This window comes from Lepidochelys kempii, chromosome 4 (assembly GCF_965140265.1).
Source record: "Lepidochelys kempii isolate rLepKem1 chromosome 4, rLepKem1.hap2, whole genome shotgun sequence".
Lineage (NCBI taxonomy): Eukaryota > Metazoa > Chordata > Testudines > Cheloniidae > Lepidochelys > Lepidochelys kempii.
The window spans coordinates 42,064,947-42,090,163 of NC_133259.1; the positions used below are offsets into that span (position 1 = coordinate 42,064,947).

The following is a 25,217-nucleotide window of genomic DNA, read 5'->3' on the forward strand; positions in this document are numbered from 1 at the left end:
TTATTTCTTAAGGAAGAGACCTGTTATTCCACAGGAATGACCTGTTTACCAGTTCTATAGGAGTATTCAGTTTTATTTCTAGTCTTTTGGAAATTTCTCGTTCTTGTTCTCTCATTGAGTTCTTCCATTGTTTTGTGTAGGTTCTTTGGTAGCAGCCATTTTAGCTATTGATGATGACTCTGGTGTAAATGGAGAAATCACATACACTGTGAGTGAAGATGATGAAGATGGTATGTTCTTCTTGAATCCAGTCACTGGAGTCTTTAACCTGACTCGCATATTGGACTATGAAGCGCAGCAATATTACATTCTTACTGTCCAGGCAGGAGATGGTGGTGGTCAATTCACTACCATCAGAGTTTACTTCAACATACTAGATATAAATGATAATCCGCCACTATTCAGCATGCCATCATACAGCACGTCCTTGATGGAAAATCTGCCTCCAGGATCTACTATTCTCGGCTTTAATGTTACTGATGCAGATGATGGTATGTGTTCCTTTGTATTCTAAAAATTCTGATGGCAGATGCATGTTGCATGTTAGCAAGATATTAAGACATTTGCTCATGAACGGGCAAATAATGGTCATCCGTATAAAGACATTATTTATCCATAATAACCATACAGTTGTATCTGAAATACCTAGGTTTTTTTAAAAAATACCTGGATATTTTAGTTACCACTGTGTGTAAATGGTGACTTTTTGATGGCTCACGCTATGTTTTAGAATGTAAGGTTCTTTTCATGTTTCTATTTGACATCAGTAAAAAAAAGAGAAAAAAAGACATTTAATACGTCTGTACTTAGTGAAGTCAAGTACTGGCTTCTCTGACATCCCTGTTGGGCATACATATTATTAGAATATTATACATAATGAGCATATTGAACTATGTAGGCACAATGAGAACAGAATACTTAATGATAATTTTCTTAATATTGTGAGTTTAAATCAGATCTATAAAACAACTGTTTTAATTTAATATTTTATTTGGATTTGTTTTTCTTAACATTATTTTAAAACAAAATGTATAATAGATTCTAAAACACTACAAGGAAATATGTAAGAACCTCATCGGTAGTCATTATAATGCCCCGGGTTAAATGTATTGTATACTATAAGAGAAGATGAAGGGACGATGTTAGTACATGTCTGAGAAATGGTTACTTAAAAGGTTTTAATCCTTGGATTATTCACATGAGGGTTTACAAGGTATCAACATGTAGGGATTTAAAGGATGATAATATGTATAATTTGTTTAGTAAACTGACTGTTGTCATATAGTTTATGTCTGTAATGACTAATGAAGAATAATTATTGTGTATATGTCTATCTATCTGTATATAGATAAACATAATACTTTAAAATATTACTGTGTAGGGTATTTCATTTTATTAAATGGAAACAGACATTAATGAGGTTTGCTTTTATAAAAATTACCTGAAAAATGTAGATATTATATGTGAAGGATAATCCATGTTATGTACACATCACTCAAAATAACATCAGTGAAGTTATAGAAGGAGAATAAGCACAACAAAAAGTACAAAAAAGCAAATGAAAAAGCAACTAGGAATGGGGTATAATGCTTGGCATTGAATTTTCTCTTGATTTGGGTAACCACCTTAATGTCATTAAACATTGTGAACTTTATTATCCATTGCCTTGCACTTTATTCATTTATTTAAATTGTGCAACATGGGCATGAAATATTTCCAGATCATGAGAGTAGCATTTTATACCTTCTTTGCACTCAAATTCCATAGGTGTAAATGACAACACAAGGTGTGAGGCAGTGGGAAGAAGGTGCAGTATCCCCTATATTTTATGGCAAACTTACTTTTTTAGTAGGCTAGATTTAAAATTAATAGTGCAAAAACTGCATTACATTGGCATGCTGGGTTCACTATAGTAATCTGAGAAACAAGGTGGTTGATTGGACCAACTTCTGTTGGTGAGAGAGACAAGCTGCAAATTACATATATTATCATCTTTTAAATCTCTACATGTTGACACCTTGTAAACCTTCATGCTATATGGTTGGTCCAAAGATAGTACCTCACCTACCCACCTTGTCTCTCTAATAGCCTGGGACCACCACAGCTACAACAAAACAACATATATAGTATACTCCTTATAGTAGACTTTATAAAACAACCTCTGTAACTTCAGCAAATGTTACAAGCTATGTTGATGTTTCAATCCTGAAATCTCCATCTGAGTAATTTCCTGCACACTGGTGTAAAACAGGATACCAGTTACTACTGTACTTCTCCATAAATAGCTCATAGATAATGATCTGAATATATATTAATAAACTGTTATTGTGTTGAAGTTGTCTGATAATTTATGTTAAATGATACGAATAGCCTGCAGGGGTATGAAAGGCATGTTGTTTTATATCAGGCTGTTTTTTTTCTGTTGGTCCAAAATAAACATTAGTAAAGTCTGCAAAAGCCTGCAGTAAGAAAATACTTCCATTGTTATTTTCCTGTCTGACCCGCCTCTTGGGAAACAGCAGTTGTTTGCAGCAGTTTGAGTTGCTTTTATATGCAGATGGATAGTAATACCAAAGAGAGTCTTCTACAGGTTTTAAATCTGTGCAAAAAAAAGACTGATGGATTGGTTCTTGTATTTTTGTTTCTGGTTTTTGTTTTTTGTTTTTGTTTCATATGGAATTAACAGAAATGTTTAAAGGTATAACTTGAGTAACTTCCTCACAAACCAAAGCAACCCGTTGACTGAGCTTTTAAGAGATTTAGAAAAGAGAAAGACTACCACAGAAAAAACTCCAAGCAAAATGTTAGGGTATCTGCTGGTCTTGCCTAGGGCCCTGTATGTGTCAAAATGAGGGGGAAAGTGTTGGTTCTTTCTTGTGCCATTAATATTAATTAACCAAGTTAAAAACTTTAAAGAGTTTGACATCTCTCTGTCCGAGCTTTGAAGGAAAGCATTGTCAGAGAGAAAAGAGAAATCCAATGAGGCAGCTAACTACTTACTATTCAGTCTTGACAGTGATCAGTGTGGAGGAGTCCTCCTATCTTAAATAAAGGAAGTCTAGCTCACAGTAGCAATACAGATGAAAGATGCCCCCACTTCCAATTAAGTGCATAGTGTTTTATTTTGTTTTTAAATGGACAATGCCTTTCTCCAGGGTGAAATCCTGTCTCCATTAAAGACAATAAATAGTAAGGCTCCCGTTCACTTCAGTAGGGCCAGGATTTCAGCTGAACACGTGAGTAGCATGTGTTTCCAAGATTCAGACCCAAGAGAATGATGAGATATTTGTTTGTTTTGTTTTAAAAAGCAATACAAGGAATGAACATATTGCATCACATAGAAATAGACTGGGAAGTATGATAAAACTGTCATGAATTGGAAGAATGATAAATACTGGAAGTTCAGTACTATTATGAACAAATATTGTCAGAGAAATAAAATTGCATATGGGTATGAAGATAAAAAAGAATGAGTAATAAGTTGTATATGGAACAAGTGATAAAATATATCACAGAAAGAATTGGAAACACAGAATAATAAATGTAATGAAAGTGTTTCTAATTCAGTCTTCTTCTTTAGGGTTCATTTTTTTTTTCCCCAGTGAAAGCCAGTGGCCAAACTCCCATTGGTTTAAATAGGAGAAGGATTGGTAGCTGATGAATTTCGTAGTTTTTCGTGCTATGAATACATTTTCTTGACATTTCAGAACATTTTCATGGGTAAAGTTAAGCAAGTTAAAACCAAGCTAAACAAATGTATAATATTATAATACTTAATGCTTCACTTGTTCAAGCGATATACAAACATTAATTAATTTATGTCTGGCATATTAATACATTAATCTTTTCCAAATGTTATTTAAATGTATCATTTTTTCATGCCCAGCTCTACATATTTAAAAGAGAATGATTTAGAGTCTTACTACTTTGAGAACAATAAATAGCACTGATTAATACTTTTTATATAAGAATCATTTATTTCCTGGGAAGTTCAGTGGGTAGGGGAGAAGCTACTGAATAAAACTGGTAGGAAATACAAAGTAATGAGACACTTAAGTGTCCAACTTGAGATTATACACTGTGGAAAAAGAAGTTTAGAGAGGATTAGTTAGAATATAAAAACCCATTAAGTTTCAAACACAACCTTTATGACCAAAGAGGCTAAGTATAGAATTTTAAAATTATGTATTTATGGTTTCAGTGTTTAATGCAGAGACCAGAAAGAGAAAATAGATCTCAACTCTCCTTTTTAAAGAATGATATAAATGTTTAGCATGAGCTCTGGGTTTTAATTTTTCAAAATACATTGTTTTCAGTATATAGCATGCCTAAAGTCACGTAGGAGCTTTGTCAGGATTCAAAATGTATTTTTCTTACCAAAATTTATAGATGTCTTCCTTGTCCATAATTGCAGCAGTTATATTTCAATCATAAGATAAGGGTTGTTCATTTGATATTTTGAATGCTCTTTTATATATGGTAAAACATATCTGTACCTGATTCTCTTTTGCTCTGCTTAATCTAGTTCTTGTTGCTTTTATTGGTACAGTTCCTGAAATAATTATTTTATGTAACCTCTCTGCCGTCTCTCTTTTGAATGTGTATCATTATTTGCATTAAGAATCAGACATTGGGTAAATTACTGACCCAGTGAAGTCAATGGAAAAGCCTCCTTTGACTTAAATAGGGCCAGGATTTCACCCTTAATCTGTGTTATTTCAAAGAGATCGTCAGGGACTCACCTAGTGGCCATGCACAGCACCTTTGACTTCAATGGACCTCTGCATGTGCATAAGGGTTAATGGACCCTGAAATTGGATAGGGACTTTAAGGTTCTGATTTACCACTACATTACTCAGCATTATTTTATGCTGGTTAGATCAATGGAGTTACACTGCTTTTGAAACTGGAGTAACACAGTGGTGAATCAAGCTTTATACCTCTAAAGCCACCAAATTGTTCTTGTCATATGATAATGTTGTTTATTTTTTTATATTCTAGTAGTGATGTACAATATCCACCTGCAATGTAAATATGGATTGTGTGTGTAAATATACAATTACTGTAACCCCTAATTCCTTTAATTTACTTCCCCCCACCCTCCGTAAAAGTCCATTACTTTTATTGCCACTATCCTTGTTCAAGAACAGCGTTTGTTCTGCCCCCTCATCCTTATTTCCCTTTTGAAGGATCCACCCTTACCAACTCTCACAGCCTACAGTTTTAGGGCCAAATTCTGCTTCCACTGAAATCAATTGAACTATTGACATTAACCTTAATGAAACTTCAGTGTTACTAGGATGTGTCTCTTTGTGCTGAATATTTTACAGACACAATTGATACATTGTTGCAAATAAAAATATTTTTGAGACTAGAAGGGAAGGGTAGGTTTAACAGATCCTAATCCAGGTATCATTAAAGTCTACAGAAAAATTCCCACTGACTACAGTGGAAATAGGTTTGATACCTGTTGAATTATAAGATACTTATTACATAACATTAACATGTTCAAGGCACTATATAACATTTATAAAGCCAAACTGATCCCTAATGATTAAATCCATAATATACTTTTTGATTGGCATGTGTGAGAGTAATCTGGGGCTCCATTGCTTTTGGTGTCCTTTTGAAGTAAAACATTAAAAATAAATAAACAAATAAAAATGTGGCCTAATTAAAGTGTGTTGTTATCGTATGGCTTTTTGTGTCATTCAGATGAAACATTTGCGCACGTTTACAGAAATGCATAAATAAAGTTTTACAGTTTATAAATATTTTATCAAGACTGTCAGCTAACCATATATTCAGTAATGTTTGAGTGCAGTTCTTGATTCTGACATATAAAATATAATATACAACCTTAGCACATCTCTGTTTAATTTCAGGTGACACAAAAAGTGATTACCCTTTCTCCCTTTGAATTGAATTGTTTCAAAATGTAAACATTTTGCCATTTTTGTCTTCCTCTAATGATGTTACTTAGTAGAAATTCAAAAACCTACTTCTGTATACTTCATATGTACGACAAGAACAATGGGATTAAGTTACAGTCCTTATTTTTGTTTTACAGGCTCTAACTCACAATTGTCCTACAGTATTACATCAGGAGATAGCCTAGGTCAATTTAATATTGACAAGAATGGAGTCCTGAGCATCAAGCAGCCTTTGGATCGGGAAAGTCAGTCCTTCTATAGCCTTGTTGTTCAGGTTCATGACATGGCTACTCTACTAGCCTCCAGATACACAAGCACAACTCAAGTTTCTATTATTCTACTGGATGTGAATGACAATCCTCCAAGCTTTATCTCTCCAAAGCTGACCTACATCCCAGAAAACACACCCATAGACACCATTGTGTTTAGAGCTCAAGCAACTGACCCGGACAGTGGTCCTAACAGTTATATTGAATATACTCTGTTGAGGCCTTTGGGAAACAAATTCAGTATTGGCACTATCGATGGTGAAGTAAGGCTCATTGGGGAACTTGACAGAGAAGCAGTTGCTAATTATACCTTGACTGTGGTAGCTACAGACAAAGGTCAGCCATGCCTTTCTTCATCTACAGATGTAGTTGTAGTAGTCCTTGATATCAATGATAACAACCCCCTGTTTGCACAAAAGCTATATAAAGTAGAAGTGGGTGAAAATACTCTGACTGGAACAGATCTGACTCAGGTGTTTGCTACAGATGGAGATGAAGGTACAAATGGGCAGGTTCGCTATTCCATAATCAGTGGAAACACCAATAATGAGTTTCGGATCGACTCTGTTACTGGCATGATAACAGTAGCCAAGCCTTTGGACCGAGAGAAAAAGCCCTTCTACTCATTAACTGTTCAGTCATCTGATCGTGGAAGTAGCCCCAGGACAGACACCACCACAGTCAGTATTGTTCTGATGGATGTTAATGATTTTATTCCTACATTTGAGCTTTCTCCATATTCTGTGAATGTCCCTGAGAATTTAGGGACACTTCCAAAAGTTATTCTTCAGGTCAGTACATTTAAAAATGTATTTACTACAAAACTATTTGCTTCATCAAAAACTAAACATATACTGAGATTTGTACAGTTGAATAATTACCTTTTTGAGTATAACATGGCATGCAGTGTTTTTCTTTACATAATAGTAAAACAGTTCCCCCACCCTCCCCCATCTTATACATACTTTAGGATTTTAGAGGGTCATTTCAGTCCTCTGGTTTCCACTTCCATCCCCACAGACCACCTCAGTCTGTTCCTTCTTTCTTTCAAATCTCCCTCTTTCTCTATTTAAGGTGAGGCACTACTACAGTCAGAGTGCCATTCAGTCTGCTCAGACAGCAGCAGACGCGATATTCCCTCCAGTCTGACAGGTTTCTGCAAAATCATCTGTGGGTTTTGCTGAGCCCAAAGCTGGCTCAAAGGCTGGTCTTAACAGTACATTCAGATATGGAGAAAAGGAGTAACTTATTAATTTTGTATTTTAAACCACCACTTTTTTAAGACACTCATCACTCCTTTTAAATTAAGTCAGTTTGCTGGTAACAACCAATTTATAATAAACTTCCAGGCATTCTAATTTATTCTGTCACACATGGATTATTTCCTGTTCCTCATAAAATACTGTGCCATAGAAGGTAATCCTGATGGCAAACACAGACAAGCATGTACTCTTCAATTATTATTTGTTTTGATGTTCTTATGTCACTTTTGTAGGTTGTAGCAAGGGATGATGATCAAGGTCTAAACGGCAAACTTACATACCTTCTTGTTGGTGGAAATGAAGCCGGGGCCTTTACTCTCTCAGCCAGTGGAGAGCTCCACTTGGTACAAACCCTGGATCGAGAAACGAAGGAGCGGTACATCTTGCTGATCACAGCTGCTGATTCAGGTAAATCAAATGTGCAGGCCACCCAGGCTGCATTTTTTACTGTTTGCAAGCTTTTCAAAGACTCATTTCAGTATATAGAAACACATTTGAAATCTGTTTATTGTTTATAGTTGTTATGTGTAAAGTTAAGGACCTTAAGTTATATGAACACACCTAGAATGAAATCCTGGTCCCACGGAAGTCCACAGGAATTTTGTCATTGGCTTTACTGGGACCAGGATTTTACTCTGGTTTTTAGATGCCTGAATGTACTCTGGGATTCTAAAGCTACAGAATTTGCTGCAGAATCCAAGTGTTCTTACCAAAAATTTTAATAACCATAAAAGCTTTGTTATCTGACATGTTGGGGAAATGAGGGGTGCCGGTAAGTCAAAAATTCCAGTTAACTGGGAGGGACTTTGGGTGTTGGAGGGGACTCAGGTCTGGGGGTTGCGGTGTGGGAGCGGGTGCAGAGCGAGGAGTCTGGGAGGGAGTTTGGGTGTAGGAGGGGACTCAAGGCAGAGGTCGGGGCACAGGAGGGGTTGCGGAATGCCAGATCTGGGTGGCACCTCAGGCAGCTCCCCGTAAGCAACGACATGTCCCTGCTGCTCCTAGGTGGAGGCACAGCTAGGCAGCTCTGCACACTGCTTCTGCCCTCAGGCACTGCCCCCACAGCTCCCACTGACTGCAGTTCCCAGCCAATGGGAGCTGCGGAGCCAGCACATATGCTTCAGTTAACTTACATGGACCATAATAACAATAAATACTTATATCACTTTACAAATTTTGCCTAGTTAAGCACAGTGAAATTCTAGGGGATTTCTGTCAGATCAGTTGATATAAATGTAGAAACATAATTATCCTTAGCAATAACAGGAGTGATATGCCCAATTCTCTGCCTATAGTAGCGCTGTCTTTCTGAAGCATTTTGTATTTTATCTGTTAGGATTTGCTTCTGGTTTTCAGCTTGTTTCCAGTAGTGTGTTATGTAGTGAGCAGTCAACCTGGATTGGAAAACAATGCAAGCTGAAACCTTGAAAAAAGGTCATCTTTCTGAAATTCATCCATGTTATCTCTCAAAATAAATCAGGGAAAAGGCATGATCCTTTGGACTTTAGGTTTGGCTTTTATTAACTGTGAAAAACTATCCTTTGGATTTGCTTTTAGCAGTGCAAGTAGCATCTTACTTAATAGAGTACATCTTATTTCATTTTGTTACTAATGAAAATCTCTTTAGCTATCCAGACGAAATTAAATCTGAAGATTTAATAGCGTGTCAAAGGCAAAATTCTGCCTGCCCGAGCTCTTTCCTTTCCTCTTTCAGTGCACCCATGTAGGGGTAGGCAGAATAGACACCTGACACTCATAGACACAACTACTAAGAAAACTCAACTGCATACTATCCTGTCGATGTCCCTTCATGCACTTCCGTGTTTATTTTCCCTATGTTGTTGTTTTGTGACTGCACTTCTACTGGCGTCCCCTGAATCTTTAGGCTATGGGCTGATTTAGTGAGCCGAGTCGTGCTTCATGGTCTCCAGAGTCATAGCCAGACAGTTTCGGATTGGCCATGATCCCAACCTGAATGCTTGTTATCCTTCATAGCAGGTACTTGGAGAGCACATGCTGCTCCTATATGCAACAGGTGAAAGGAAGTTGTATATGACACTTCCTGTGGTGCTCCTTGAAACACTCTACCTGTGCCTACCCTGCACAATGCCTCAGAACAGTTCTACTGAACTGCTAATACTCAGCAACACCCTCACAGCAGTCCTTGGAGCTCAGAGGCCGAGATTTGGCTTTAAGTGTCCCATACACACTGAAGGCTAGATTATGATACCCTTACTCATGCAGAATAGTATTTTGTGGAGTAAGGTGTTACTCATTTGGAATAAGGTGGCAAAATTAGGCCCTTCGTGAACACTTAGAGCCATACTGCACCTTGGGCACTAACCCATGTAACGAGTGCAACAGAGTTGTGCCACTCAGGAGCACAAGAAAGGAATTGTACTTCGAAGAAAAGTTCCTTCCCTGAACTCCTCATCCTTTTGCAGGGAGTAATAATCTGCTAGCAGTTCTTACCAATAGCAGGTTACTCCCCCTCCACTGCAATCAGCTGCACTAATCAACATATGGTGAGGGTGGAGCCAAGGTGCTAGTCATTTTCTACCCCTCTGTATCCACTCCTTGGCCATGTGCGTGTGGAGGGAATAGAGATCTAGGGAGGCAGTGCAAGAAAGTGTGTTGAGGAACAGGTGAATGTCTTACCTTCCTTATGTCCCATATGGTTGGTCAGGCCAGGCCATAATCTGGCACTTTAAAATAGTTACTAAATGCCAGATGAGCATCAAGTTGTTTCTGTATAATAATAATATTTTTTTCTTTCAATACACTTTCAAGCACAGTTTCCCAGAAATACTCTGATCATCTGAACTAATAATAGGAATAAGGTTATTGTTATTTTCTGTTTGTTTTAGTCCCTACTTCTCCAGCCATCCTTCACGTCTTCACTAACAGCATTCCCTAACAACTTCTTCTTAATCTAGGAACCAATTCTCCCAAGTGCCTAAGAAGTTGTGAGCATCGTGAACTCGTATTTAGTCAGTGGGGGGTTCTTGAAGTTTTAGAACCTCACAGGCATACTCAACACCTTGCAAGATTTAACCCCAAAGTCCCCTTTGTTCTGAATTAGAGAATCCATTTTACAGCATATGCCAGATATGCCAATCAGAATATGCCAATCAGAATACATGAATGCACAGATGTGGTTTATAAATGGGAGTGACAGGAAAAATGAACCTTAGAATAATGTGATTGTGTTGCAGATGCTCCCCCCCGAAACTCTACTTGCATATTTACCAAGACAACCAACTTGCAGCCATTCAAAAGTGTTTTTTATGGGTCTGTTTCTAGCACATAAATCACTGGCTTAGCTGTATCTTTCTTTATGGCAAAGTTGATTGGAGAAGAGAGGGTTTACGTCTTTGTTCCATCTGGTGGAGATTCAGAGATGGGTAGACATTAAACTTTGGCAGTGTGACAAAAATTGGAGCGGCAGCTTTTATCTTAACTTCTTTAATTCTTTGAATGTCATTGTGGAGAAAATTTTAGCATTCCAAAGATCAGCATCCTTTTATTTATTAGTTGCATGATATTGAGTAGCACATCTGGAAACCTGATAGCTGCCCGAGTCTACTGTTGAAATGAACTACAACCACCTCATCTTGCATTTGCAGAATGGTGTGTTACTGCATAGCACAGCTAGAACCAGATATGCAGCTACTAATGAAAAGCCTTGTTCTTGGGTTTTTTCTATTTCAGAATAAACTAGTAACCAGATTACATGTAGTTTTAACACTACTCTTTGAAAAACAAATCAGAGTGGATTGTTTGATATAATTAGCATTTATTTGGTATACCTCTGTGATTAATATGTTTTGCTTTAGAGAATCTTTGTGATAAAGGTTTTCATTCTCCCTTTCAAGCATGCAGGAGGGCAAAGGTTACCTCCATAGAAGTTATGATCCGTTAACACAGGATTTTGTAGATGTGCAGCAGAAGGATATGTGAGGAGTTTACCTCCTTGCGCAGCCCATGCAACGGCCACGCACGAGAGCAGTCCTTGTGAGCAGAGACTATTTGCCCTTTCCTCTCCCAGCAAGCAAATAGCCCAAAAGGGGATGCAGAGGAAGCTGAGCCATGGGCAGAGTGGGACTGATGCTCCATGGGGAGCAATTTGGATGGGCCAAAGTTCGCCTCCCTATGTTTCAAAGAGCCTCAGGGGGCACAAACTCTCTCCTCGGGCCTCTTAGGGAAGGGGAAGTCTGTATTATCCCCTTCGGAAGGCCATGTGCAAGACACGTAATCCAGTTTCATGTAAATAAGGATTTAATGACTTGGTCCTCAATTTGGAGTCAAGCCATCATTGTTATGCAAATCATCCATAACTCATAGTAAGGATGGGATTTTTCAGAACACTCAGTGTTGACCTAACTCTGTTTCCATTAAAATCAATGGTAAAACTGAGCTGTAGGCCAAATCTGAGAGCTTTTTAAAATCTTGCTGTGAATGTTTAGGGTCCAACTACCTCTTCCAACATTTCTCCTTACAAAGAGAGTCCTTTCTGTTGAAATTGTGAAAGAGTCATGAAATATAATTTCAGCATTTGAAAAGGTATTTGAAAAAAGTGAGTTTCAAATGGGATGAACTGCTTCTGCCTGACTGCTTGTTAGTGAGTTATTCTCTGTTTTGATGTCTTCCACAGCAAAAAAGATGGAAATTTATTTAGATTAACCCATATCTTTTAAACTAACGCTGTTTTTCGGTTCCAAAAGGTATGCAAAAGAGACAGAATAGCTTTTGTATTTGGCATGGGCTCATATCCCATAACTGGTTTAAATAACACAGACTGAATCATAATGAGTTTAACATGCTGTATGCTTCTCTTCTGTTTTATGGGCTAAGAGAATCATGAGATTAGGATGAATAATGTAGGCAGAAATTTAATTACTCTATACATATTTTAGCATTATAATTATAAATACCCTAAGACTTTTTGTGCTAGACAAATAAGGCACAGATCCTCAAAGGTATTTGGGTGCCTAACTCCCATGGGAGGATCCAGACCTAAGCCTTTTTTTTTAACTGTTCCCTTAATCAATAAAGTTGTCTAGTCTATAAACAGAAATGTGTATTATTTCTTAAATATTTGAAAATAGTTGAGAACATGCCTTTTTGAGGAAAAATATGCCCTTTGGGGTTTATTTACCACAACCTAAAAAGATTGACTCCCAAGTGCAAATGGTCATTTCTCTCAATCTGGTGAGGGTTATGCCATTACCAGCTAATCCATGAGAACAGTAAATGAGTGCCATTCACCATCAGGAAAAATTTCCAAAGGGAAACTTTGCAAAAAGTTGCAAAAAGAAAGTGCTCACAGATACTTCTTTCAGAGTAGCAGCCGTGTTAGTCTGTATTCACAAAAAGAAAAGGAGTACTTGTGAGACTAAGCAATTTATTTGAGCATAAGCTTTTGTGAACTACAGCCACTTTATGCATCTGATGAAGTGAGCTGTAGCTCACAAAAGCTTATGCTCAAATAAATTGCTTAGTCTCTAAGGTGCCACAAGTACTCCTTTTCTTTTTACGGATACTTCTGTATAAGATACTACCTTGCCAGGCAGCCTGGGGTGCATACAGGAGTACCTCAGAATAACACTGACTACTGGTGTGATTCACCTTTATGGGTTAGTTTGCTAGTCAATATTTGTCATTTTCTTTCATTAGCTGATTAAGAGATTTGGATATTTGTAAAGGTCAATTTGCAATAAGTATGTTTTGCTAGACTAAAGGAAATACTAAGTACTATTTATAGTGTAATACAAAAGACATAGTGAATTGCTACTATGTATTTCCCAAAGGAAGTAGCTACTGTGTGTAGGTGTTTCTACTCATTTATTTCAATCTATATTATTTATTATCATAAGCAATTTAGAGAGCTTCCACTGTGGGGAAAGTACAATTATTTCACTCAGCTAGCTGTAGCTGAATTTTCAAGTTTCCTGTAGATTTGCTTAGGCAAATCCCTTGAGTGCCAGCACATATGCACATAAGAGGCCACAAAGTTTACCATAGCATGTGGCAAGCTTGAGTAGGACACAATGACATGCAATATGTATCTGCAGAACAAAATGAAGAGAGTAATATGTTTTACCCTTAGTACACCTCTACCTTTTAGCCAGATGCTTTCCACCCTTTTCTTTGTTTCCAAGTACCCACTTTCTCTTCTCCCCTTTGTGCTTTCCCCAGGTATAACCCCCAACACACATTCACTTCTATCATCAATAGTCTGTCCCTTTCCCTGATCAAGTTCGGCATACAGTCACCAGTAGAGAACACAAACTGAGTCAAATGCCAATGTCCGTTTACAACCATTTGTAGGGTTCTTAGCAAAACAGATAGAATTCCATGAAACAAGGAGAACAGCAATGACCACATCATCTCACACATACAAACTTAAGTTAATACTTTTACTCCTGCCAACCAGTAGTGCACAGTGTTACAATAATGCTTTGTTCATTCTGTGCTGGACAGGCATGTGTTTAGGATGGCTCACCATCATCAATTTACTGAGAATGTTCCAAGTGAGAATGATGACAAAGTGAGAACTGATGTTGGCATTGCCTCTAAAATATATATCAGGGTAGTTCAGGTTTCACCATAATATTATACAATATTGATTGAAAAGAATAAAGGCATGAAGTGAAGATTTCCAACTATGAGCTGGCATGAGTGCCATCTTGTTTGTTTTATATAGACTCACCAGTTTTAGGTATGCAAAGCAGGTATATCTTTTTTGAAAATGTATCTAAATAGGCCCTTCTCTCTCTAATACCATATTGCTTATAGTTTAGGCAAGTAGGCTAGAATCATAGTTCTTGATACTTAGAAAGTCCAAAGGCAAGCAAGAATTATAAAGCTATATGAAATGTAAACTGTTACATTCTCAAGCTGCTGTAGTTTCATCTTTTGCCTAAATGTTACTCCATGCATTATACTTAGCTTTGTAACTATTAGGTAGAAAGTGTTTTAAGAATACTGTATTCATGGATATGTCACTTTAACATGAAACTGAGAGAAATGTGCCAGTGGGTTTGGAAACTGCCAAATGTGGACAATCTTGTGTGTGTGAATACTTCATCCTCTTGAAAGAAAAAGAAGATAAATACTTGAGTGGTAACAGTGCTAGGCAAGGAAAATGTCCTGGTCTTTGAGAACTATTAACATTTTCCAGTCACGGTGATCTTAAACCCTTGCTTAAACAGCACATTACATCTTATAAATTGAAAGTCTGTTAGCTAATTCTTCACCTCCAGGACTACAATTTCAAGAAGCTTAATTGCTAGGATAAGTCCTGTAAAACATGAACATATGGCATGAATAGTTATCCTGAAGGTTAATCTTCACCAGTTGTATGTGATGTTTTTAAAGTACAATTCAATAACATGCAACCATGATTAAAGGGAGCTCACTGTGGGATACACAGGAGTCATAAGCAGACAAAATTGACTTGGTCAGCAGTTTCTAAGGGAACCAGCATCCCTGGTGTTTTCTGTCTACAACAATGACTTAAAGAATAAGTAATTGTTGGTTTTAAAAATATATGTTTTTAAGTTCATTTCATTGTTTAAGTTCAATTTTATTTGTTAAAAATGTTCAGTCTTCAAGTATGTACCCCTTGTGCCCACAAATATGCATCTTCACCTATTGCACCCTTAGCGAGTTACACACAATATGCACAGATGCAGATGTGCATGTTTTACATGTGCATGTGAAAAGTTGCCCCTAAAGACTCTTTCTATGAATCAGTTTTTTCCCCAAAAATGCATCTTCTTGCTGGGAAACTTAACATCATTCTGGGTAAAAATGCTGTAGTTTTACTATGCATATCACTCTTCACTCAGAACCATCCCAGATGAGTTGTACTTTAGACATTAGATTACAGGAAAGTATTAAGGGCTCTATGATATGATGGATTAATGCCCAAGCCTTTCACTGTAGGAGATCTAAGTTTGATTGCAGCAAATTACTAACTGGCATCTGTTTAGGTCACAAACCCATTACAGAAAATATTGTGGGGAGCTTGCACAGACAGTGTGTGCCAGCACTATTCATGTCTCTAAATAGACTCCGCCAGCCTTTCTCTTTCATGGTCAAAAGGGCTAGTGTGATCCTTGGTTGCATTATCAGGTAGATCTCGAATAGGAGGAGGGAGTTTACTTTACCTCTGTTTGGCACTGGTGCTGCTGGAATACTGTCTCCAGTTCTGATGCCCAAAGTTCAAGAAGGATGCTGATAAATTGGAGAAGGGTCAGAAGAGCCATGGGAATGACTGAAGGTTTAGAAAACCTGCCTTGTAGTTACAGACTCAAGTTGCTCAATTTGTTTGGCTTAACAGAGAAGCTTAAGGAGTGACATGACCACAGTTTGTAAGCACCTGCTTCAGGAATAAGTATTTGATAATGGACTCTTTGGCCCAATGGCTGGAAGTTGAAGCTAGACAAAATCAGACTGGAAATCGGGTGTAGATTTTTAACAGGAAGGGTAATTAACCTCTGGAACAATCAACTAAAGATTGTGATGGATTCTCAATCACCAACAATTTTAAAATAGAGATTGGATATTTATATGCTCTAGGAATTATGTTTGGGGAAGTTTTATGGCCTGTGTTACACTGGAGGTCAGATTGGATAATCACAGTGATCCCTTCTGGCCTTGGAATCTATGAATCTATGAGTTCTAAAATTTACCTGACTTTTTTTTAAATAATTAAAAAGATGATGGAATATAGGTATGTGTTGCTTTATCTGTCATATTTTATGTCAACCTTTACTGACAGGTGAAACTGCACACCATAATGACTTCCAAGAACCCATACATTTCACCTGGGGTTCTTCACACCAAAAGGTTACTGTCTAAAATGACTGATCATTTGGATCAAGCCACATGTTCTAAAGCAGGGATCATATGTTCCTTGATGGAATGGGGACTTCTGCTTTCTAAAAGCCCTCCTCCCCCTGCAGCCTCAGGAGGAGAAGCACAAGAAAGAATACCCTTAGCCCCTTCAAGGAGTCTACATACTCCCCTCTCCTCCCCTCCTTGTGGCTGATTTTGATGGGTTGAACACAAAGGTACACCTTAACCCTAATGCAGTGGTTCCCAAACTTGTTCTGCCGCTTGTGCAGGGAAAGCCCCTGGCAGGCCAGGTCAGTTTGTTTACCTGCCACGTCCTCAGGTTTGGCCGATTGTGGCTCCCAGTGGCCGTGGTTCGCTGCTCCAGGCCAATGGGAGCTGCTGGAAGCGGCGTCCGGTGCATCTGTGATCAGCCGAATCTGCAGACACGGCAGGTAAACAAACTGGCCCGGCTCGCCAGGGGCTTTCCCTGCACAAGCGGCGGAATAAGTTTGGGAACCGCTGCCCTAATGGCTTCCCAGCACCAAACGGAAGGGTTTATGAGCAATTCCCCCAGCTCTGGGGCACCATTTTGTCCTGGGAAGAAAAGATCTCTCACATCCCTCCTTAGGATTAGAGTAGGACTGGGCTTTGGAGCCTTATTGTGGGTATTGTGTTTGTTGTCTTTTGGGGACTGGGAATGTATTTTCTGCTCACTGCCAGTAAAGCATGGGCAGATGGTTAAACCTCCTTCCCCCCAAACCTTAGGTGTTCATGTTGGTGCACTTTGGCAGGTGCCCAGTGCAGGTGTGATCATTCAGTGGGGTCTAGTTCCCTCATACACTGGAATTTTAAATTAGGAAATTGGATTAGGAAAAGCATCTCCTAAACAAGATGAGGGATGGGACTGGTGCTCCTGTTACAATAGAGAGACAACCCTTGAATGAAGGGAGGAAGGGTCTGTCCTATGGTTCTGGGACCAGGTTAATGGGCTGTCAGCAGCCTTTCCCCAGGTAGTACAAATGACAAAAGGAAGGATGACCTGCACTGGACGAGTTATTTCCAGGAAGTTCCTAGATGTGTTACTTAATAAAGTTACAGCCAAGTTAAACAACATTCCTGGTTTCTTCCCTTTCTTCCTGTGGCGTCCAGGACAGTGATGGTCTGATATATTTCTAGGGGAGTTCACAATCCAAGACTTTCAGACTAGGATGCAAAGTGCCTTTGTAATTTTATAAGGATTTCAGACTAACCAATATAATTATCTTTTACTTTCCCTTCATGAACAAGTTCTCTTTTTAGTGACAAAAGAATTTTCTGAAAACCTCTGAAACTATTAGGTTGTGAGAGGTTAATCCCATCCCTTGATCTCATCCAGCTCTGCAGCAATCCCTTTGAATTCTGAGCTTTGGTTGTAATTTCTTACCTCCAGTTCCCCTGTTTAATCACACAGGCAATTGAAACCTCAGTTTGATGCAGACAAAGTTAGATAGACACTAGTTATAATGTGAATATGATCATTTTTATTTATAAAAACAAATAAACTTTTATTTTTTTAAAAAAATAAAAGGATTATAAACCAGAAATAATACAGTAACCCTTCCTCTCATGTATATACCAACCTCACCCAAATGTAAAACATTAGGTAGTAGTGTTAGTCCAAATGAGCTGCATTATATGATGTGGTGGGTCTCAGACCTTGCTCCATATAAACTTGGCTAGAGCTGGTCAGAAATTTTCCTCTGGAACAATTTTCTGTCAAAAAATGCCAATTCATTGAAATCCAAACATTCTGTGGGTATTGTCAATTTCAATTAATCTTTCAGAGGAAACCAGGCAGCTTTTCTGACAGCTTGTCTGCCTATGCACCTCCCAAGCAGCCCACCTGTAGGGCTGCAAGGTCCCTGGCTCGTTGGCCAAATTGCAGAGGCACCAGGGCTGCCAGGTGCTTATTTTGTTTCTGAAACACCAAAATGTTCCAACAGCAGGAATGTTCCAATGTTTCCCAAAATAAATATTGTAGAATTTCACTCCCACAATAGTGTTCAGGGTTTTGGTTTCTTTTCCCAATTTGGGACAATACTTTCCCCCAAACTCGTGAAATTTTTCATGGGAGTGAAATTTACTTTCATGGCGACTTTCTCTAATTTTGTTCCTTCTAAGTAAAATTTCAGATTTTCTCTGGTTGAACCCAGGAAATGCTTCACTTTTATGATACTTAATAACATGGATCCTTAAAAATACTCTAAGTGCTACCTCTTCGTAACAAACCGCCTCTTTCAGAATTGGGACTAGAAATCTAGTTGTAAAGCTCTGAAATCTAGGCCTTTATCTCTTAGAGCTCTTCTTCAAGTATTACTCCCACCTTCGTGGGGTCGGCTCTTCGCCACTTTAGTCTGTCTTGAAGCAGTGCGTCAGAAACTCCACAGCTAATCACATCCTTTTGTATGACATTCATCTGTCTAGTTTTGGGCCTTCCAACCCTTCTCGTACCCTACATTTTTAAGTTTAAGAAGCTTGTTTCCTATATATTCTTCTGATCTTATTCTCACATGCCCAAATTATCGAAGCCTGGATTCCCCTCCTCCTCCTCCCACCCCCGCAACCCCCCACCCCCGTAATTGGTACTACCTTGTTATGGGGTATATAAAACCCACATAGGGATAGAAGAAGTTAAGGGGCAGTTCTGGGCCCAAGTTGCCATGGCTCATCGCACCTGCAGAACCTGTGCCAGTTGGAGGAGGAATTTAAAGGATAACCAGACAGCTCAGAAATGGGAGAATAGCAGATAAGATAGGGGGATGGACTATTGTGAGAACTCTGCAGGAGTCCTTTCTGCAGGGAACAAGGGCTCACAAGCGGCAGCTACCTCAGGCCCCAGAGGAGGGACTAATTTGTCATCAAGGATTAAAGAACCCTTTGCTCTATTTTTTCTTGGATTGTTTGTGAGACTGTGACCACACCCTGGTCTGAGAAACTGAGTGGCAGGAAGTGACCCAGGGAAGCTTGATATTGCTGGGTCAGAGCCTGGTAGAGAGGGAGGGCCCAGGCTGCCCTTCCAGCCAGTCACAAGGGCGGCAGCACTCCCTCTCCCCTGCCTCTTTGAGATAAGGGGGAAGGGAGGGTGAAGACATTGGAAGCACTGAAATAAGGGTATGAGGACTTCTGAGGCCCGGGGTTGGGTCAGAAACTCCTTTTTGGATGATGCTGGACATTTATACTTTCTTGGACTCAATTACCCTGGAAAGGTGTAGACGTCAGTAGTGACCTGGCTGGAGGTTTGAGTTGCTATCTATTATCCCTTGCCATGCCAGAGTGGCCATCAGCAGGGGATGCTACAAATGGGAGAGTTGTGACCTAACCACTAGGCCATACCACCAGCAAGCCCAGCCCTGTCACAACACAATTAAAACTTCTGTTTCAATATGTTCACACCTACTTGCTCCAGGCACTTCCATGGTTATAGTATGCCATTGCATCTGAGAGAATTCTTATTTTTCGCGTTGCTTGATGCTTCTGCAACTTCTAGTACTGGTGCCACCATACCCTGGTTTGGTTTTATCATATGGCATGGTTCTCTTGGATTCTGTTAATTCATAAGCCTTTCAAAGTAATTTCTCCATTGTTCCTTTATCTGGTTCTCACTGATTAGTTCACTTCCACTTTCATCTTTAATTACTTTGATCTCACTAATACCTTTTCTTATTTCAGGTCTTTGCCAATCTAAATGTTTCTTTCTCATCCTCCTTCATTTCAAGATTGGCATATAAGCCTTCATTGGGTTTAGCTTTAGAGTCTGCCACCTTTTACTTTTTCTTTATCTTTTTGGCTTTTTGTACCCCTGAAAATCCTGCTGTGGGAGTGTCACTTGCCAAAGTTTAAAACACTTTTTCTTTTCCTTCACAGCCTTTCAAACTTTCTCATTCCACCACCAAATCTCACTGGGTAAAATGGCTCTTGCTTTTGTTTCACCAACAAGTTTCTTGCACATTCTTGAATTTTGCCTTTACATCTTGAGCAAAAGGAAGTTATCCCTTAGCTATCACCTGTTGAGATGGAAACAGGATTGGCTCCCAAATCATCCACAACAAAAGTCATTAATAAGATTGCTTCATTGCAATTTTTTTATACAAATATATTAGGTTCACAAGTTTTGGAAGGGATTTAACTACAGGAAATTTTGAAGAGATAATGAAAAGTTCTTCTGGAGCTAGAGGAAGATAAGTCAGTTTTTCAAAAATAGGTAACTTTTAATGACCCATAATCCAAAATTTCCTTTAGATTTTGTGTATACATTATCCTTTGTGTTCAGGGTAAAAGTTAGAGTTTTTAAGCCAAGTTCATTTTTCAGACTTAACTGTGAAGAGGTTACAACATCTCCATAATTATTTAAAAACACACCAACATGGAGCAGTGGACCCTGTCTGCCTTTTAATGCATTTAGAAAGATTGCTCCACTGTGAGAAAAACCTTGTTTACTCCATGAAAAAGTTAATGCTTTCTAATAACACATACAACTTCCAGTCTGGGGACCCATTCACTGAATATTTGACTGCAGGAACGAAATCAGCTTTGTTGCAAAGCAACAGATTTCAGTTAAGCAAAAATTCCATTACTGTTGAATTACTTTCCATGTTTCAGGATAATGATGTGTTTAATTTACGGGGGCGCACAAAAATTTTTGATCTGCTTGCAGTTTGAACTTTAGTCAGTCATTTGGTCTCGTTCATTTTATTTTACTTAATCTTTTTGTGTTCTTTTGGCAAAGCAGGTGCCTGTACTTTTTTTTTACAAGTCTATTGTCAATTTTCTAGCACTTAATTGTGATATTTTAGTACTTACAAAGACTTCAGGCTTCTGGGTTTTGAAAGGAATAACAGCTTCATTATTTCCAAAATTGTAAAATATGTCACAGATGTCAAGACCCAGAACTTGTTCATGTTTTAAAACAATGTGTAGATCACAAACTAAACAGCATATTTCTGTGTTTGTATTTTCTTGTTTTTCTCTATGCTGTACAGCACCATATAACTGAGCTGTTTTGCTAAACTTTCTTTTAACATATTCAGGAGTTGCCTTGCCTGCTATTTGTCAATCTCCTCTGATTGTTTTCTTTTATCAGTCCAGATTCACTAAACATTTTAGTAATCATTTCTCCTTCCGTGCCAAACTGCAACTATGGTATTTAAAGCTGAACATATGTTAGAGAAGACGCTGTCATGTACTTGAGGATTACAATAGGTCAGAAGAGCTTACTCTGCCCATGTGTTCCAGAATTAAACCAGATGAAGATAACAAGTGTTGTTTCACAATACCATATAGTAATTAGCAGAAGATATACCTACAGTTATCTCTCCTTTTGCGTAACTTTAAATGTACGTATGTGCAGAATGAATGTGTAATGGCGAAAGGGAGAAAATATTTAGTTCCATACATTTGGTGTGACTGTATTACTCATGAGTATTAGAGCAAAGTGGAGGCACAACTGAGTTATGATTAGGTCATCCCCAAAAAAACACACACAGAAAGTGAATTTTTTCTCTGTGTTCGTTATTCTGGCTGTGTGGAGTAGAAATTTTGTGAGATGAAACAATACCTACATGTACTGTGCCTACTACAACTTGCCGGAAATTAGTTTCCTTACAATTCTGTATGGTGCAGGAAGTCACTGTTTGTTCCCCCTTCCTCTTATGGAAAAATGTGGGTGATTCCACTGTCTAAAGCTGAAGATTTTCTGATATCTGTGCATATCATTGGAGACCAGCCAGAAGAAAATGTTTGCATGTGGAGTAGAAGAAGGCCACTGGTAGATCTCCTCCAAAAGTACATCTGAGGTTGGTATAAGTAGCAAACAGCAGGAAGAGCACCTTGTTTCTGCACAGCTGCCCACACTCCAGATTCCCTGTAGCTTCTTGATAATATAGCTTCTTCACAGCTCCCATGCTTATGCCAGCTCTGGAACTTCCTTTAAAAGGGAGGGGTCCACTGCACCTAGGGGGTAATTGGCACAAGCTACAGCAACTTTGGTCTGTAATATGCACCAGTTTTCCCCAGAGATTTGGAGGAAGCAGAATCTGGAGGAGTCCTACCTGCTGTCTTCCCTATCACACACTCCCTGACACAACCCCTATCCGCCAGTTTTCTTATATGCCTGGGTTTCTTTTGTTGTAAATATATTCATGTAAAATGCCTACCTTTCTGAACTCAGTACTTTTTATTGCTGAGGTTACCAAAAAATTCTAAATCCCAGATTACAAGTATGCCTACTATGTTTCCTGTTTATTTCACATGAAGATCTGAAGCCATTTGTCTGAATTTATTTAAGGTGTATGTAAGTTTGATTCCTAGTGACTGACAGCTAGAAAGTAAACGCTTAAATTGGCTTTCACATAGACTACTAGTAATGTAAACCAGGCATAAAAAATTCAGAAGTCATAGCAAATTAAATAGTAATCTGTTCCTCCCGATTTTAAAGATTTGCTTAAGCTGTCATTCTAATCATCTACATTTCTTCAGTCAGCATTAACATTAAAAGCCTGTATTTTATTAATTATGCAATGGATGCCTGAATTCCCCCCCCCCTTGAGTAAACCCTTTTACCCTGGATATTCTGTGCTATTGCAGGATCTATGTGTTTTTTGTTTTGAGAAAATGTGATGATAAAACACTAAAGAAACATTCTCAAAAAAGATGGAACCCTCAAAGAAATATTTTTTTAAAAAAGATTGGAAATAAACCAAAATATTATGAAAATTACTCTAAATTTCTGATAATAGGCCACATTTTGACATACTCTCACCCTGTACAACCTTACTGAGGTCTGCACAAAATTTGGTTCATGTCATCAAGGTGTGAGTACATGGGCATCCACGGAGTGGGCAGAAGGAGTCTTTTGTCACTGTTACTGATTTCATGCTTGCTTAGTTATCATGAGGCCAACTGATTTAAATGAAATCACAAACCTCTAAAAATGACCTAAGGTATCTCATCCAAACCCCTGTATGCCATGATTTTAAGATCTAGAATCTCAGGCCCTTTCAGGGTTCAGAATAAGTGCTAAGTGGGAAGCAAGAAATCTTCTTGTTCCAATGGGATAAAGCTCTATTTGTTAGCACTGTTGGTTTCTAGGATATTGTTTAGATAGATTGTTTTAAAGGGCAATTGTTTGTAGTTGTCCAGGGGTTAAAATGTTAGGATATGGACTGGACCTTGATTCCTGGGCAGAAGGCAGCAGAGCGGAATCAAAGATGCATAATACATTAAATAAAAATTTTGGACAATCTTAGGAGAGCCTGATCCTGTAGTGTAATCACTCCTGTTGGCTTCAAAAATCTTTGAGGGCATTCAGCATCTCTCTGGAGGAACTTGGCACCTACAGGATTGTTCATTACAAAACAAGATATTTTCAGTTCACTTTTAACATGAAAACTACTAGCAGTTTTGTTTGTGTAAGAAAGCAATATTTGGGCCTGATTCACTAGTGTGTTACATCAATTTTAATTTTTAGCATGTGCCTTAGTGCTTTTCTGAATACAGATGGTCTTAAGCACATGTTCAAGTACTTTCCTTATTCAGGGCCAAGATTTGGAGCCACCGCTTTAGATACAAATCAATGTATTTTTGCATTAAAAAGGCATGGAACCACTCTCCCCACCCCACATCATCATCATCATCATCATCATCTTCTTCTCATCCAAAAACATCTTTACAGACACGGGAAGCAGTATAGCATCACCATCCATTCCTGTACATGATTTGTTCCTCCATTTAGCCCAGCCAAGTCATGCCCCTGCATCTGATATCCTGCCATCTAGTCAATGGTTGACCTTTAGATCTACTGTCATTGGTTTCATTTTCATTATTTTCTTTGGCATCCTATCATCTGTTTGTCTTCTACAATGTCCCTACCATTGTAATCTTTTTGATTGCAGCCAATCCCATACTCCGATTTCACAGAGGAGCCTACTCTCCTAACTTCTTAATTTGTCTTAAAATCATTCCATTTTACATCTGCCATCTTCCGAAGAACTCTCATTTCTACTATCTACAGTTTTCTGATGTCTGTTTCATTTAATGTAGCTGTTTCCAAAGAGTAATACTGTTTTGATAATATTATGTTTGGTTCCGGGTGAAAAAGTACCAGTCCATAATTTCATGCAGCACTTGTAACAAAGTACATCTCCTTTTAACCTTATCTTTGACGGAACCTTCAGCACTGATCGAGCTTCCTAGGTACATATAAGATTTTACTTGTTCTGTGACTTTGCTGCTTCATTTCAATACTTTATCTCTTGTTCCTTTTCCAAGATACAATAAATGACAAGAAGACAAAGTGGTTGTAAATTCAAGTCGACTGCACCAATTTCCCAAGAATAGCAAATAGTATAATTAATTCAAACATGTCTGCCAGTTGTACAATGTCATCTGCAGAAGCTAAAGAGTTTAACTCTTTACCCAAAGTCACACCGTCCCACTCTATCACTCTTAATGTACAGTTTAAGAACGTGATGAACACGGCAATTCCATGCCCCCTTGTTTTAAACCAAACTTTGATTTGAACCAGTTACTTAATTATCCACCAGTTCTTACAGTACTACAGGAGTCATTTTACATAACTTTTATAATTGCAGTTATCATATCTGGAACTCCATGTGATTTTATTACTTTCTATAATGCTTCCCTCCAAACTGATTCAAATGTCTTAGTGAAGTTGATGAAAACTGCAAACATCTTTAATCCCCATTCTCACTTCCCCTGCTCTGCTCCCCACCCTATCAGCTGTCAGAGTGTGAATATCAGAACAATGGAACTTCTGCCTGATCTGAAGCCACACTGTTCCTTCTCTATTACTTCCTCTAAAACTGGCATTAATCTGTTGCCAGCTATTTTCATCATGATTTTTCCTAGTACTGATA

The 25,217-nt window shown here is 38.4% G+C and overlaps 1 protein-coding gene across 1 annotated transcript in view; it reads left to right on the forward strand.

The window, feature by feature from the left end:
* LOC140910365 (protocadherin Fat 4) overlaps positions 1-25,217 on the forward strand; it is a 222,123-nt gene that overhangs the window by 129,574 nt on the left and 67,332 nt on the right. Inside the window, exons 4-6 of the mRNA XM_073341085.1 lie at positions 141-491; positions 6,071-6,993; positions 7,698-7,872. Coding sequence (XP_073197186.1) covers positions 141-491; positions 6,071-6,993; positions 7,698-7,872 — 1,449 coding nt within the window. The remainder of the gene's footprint in view (positions 1-140; positions 492-6,070; positions 6,994-7,697; positions 7,873-25,217) is intronic.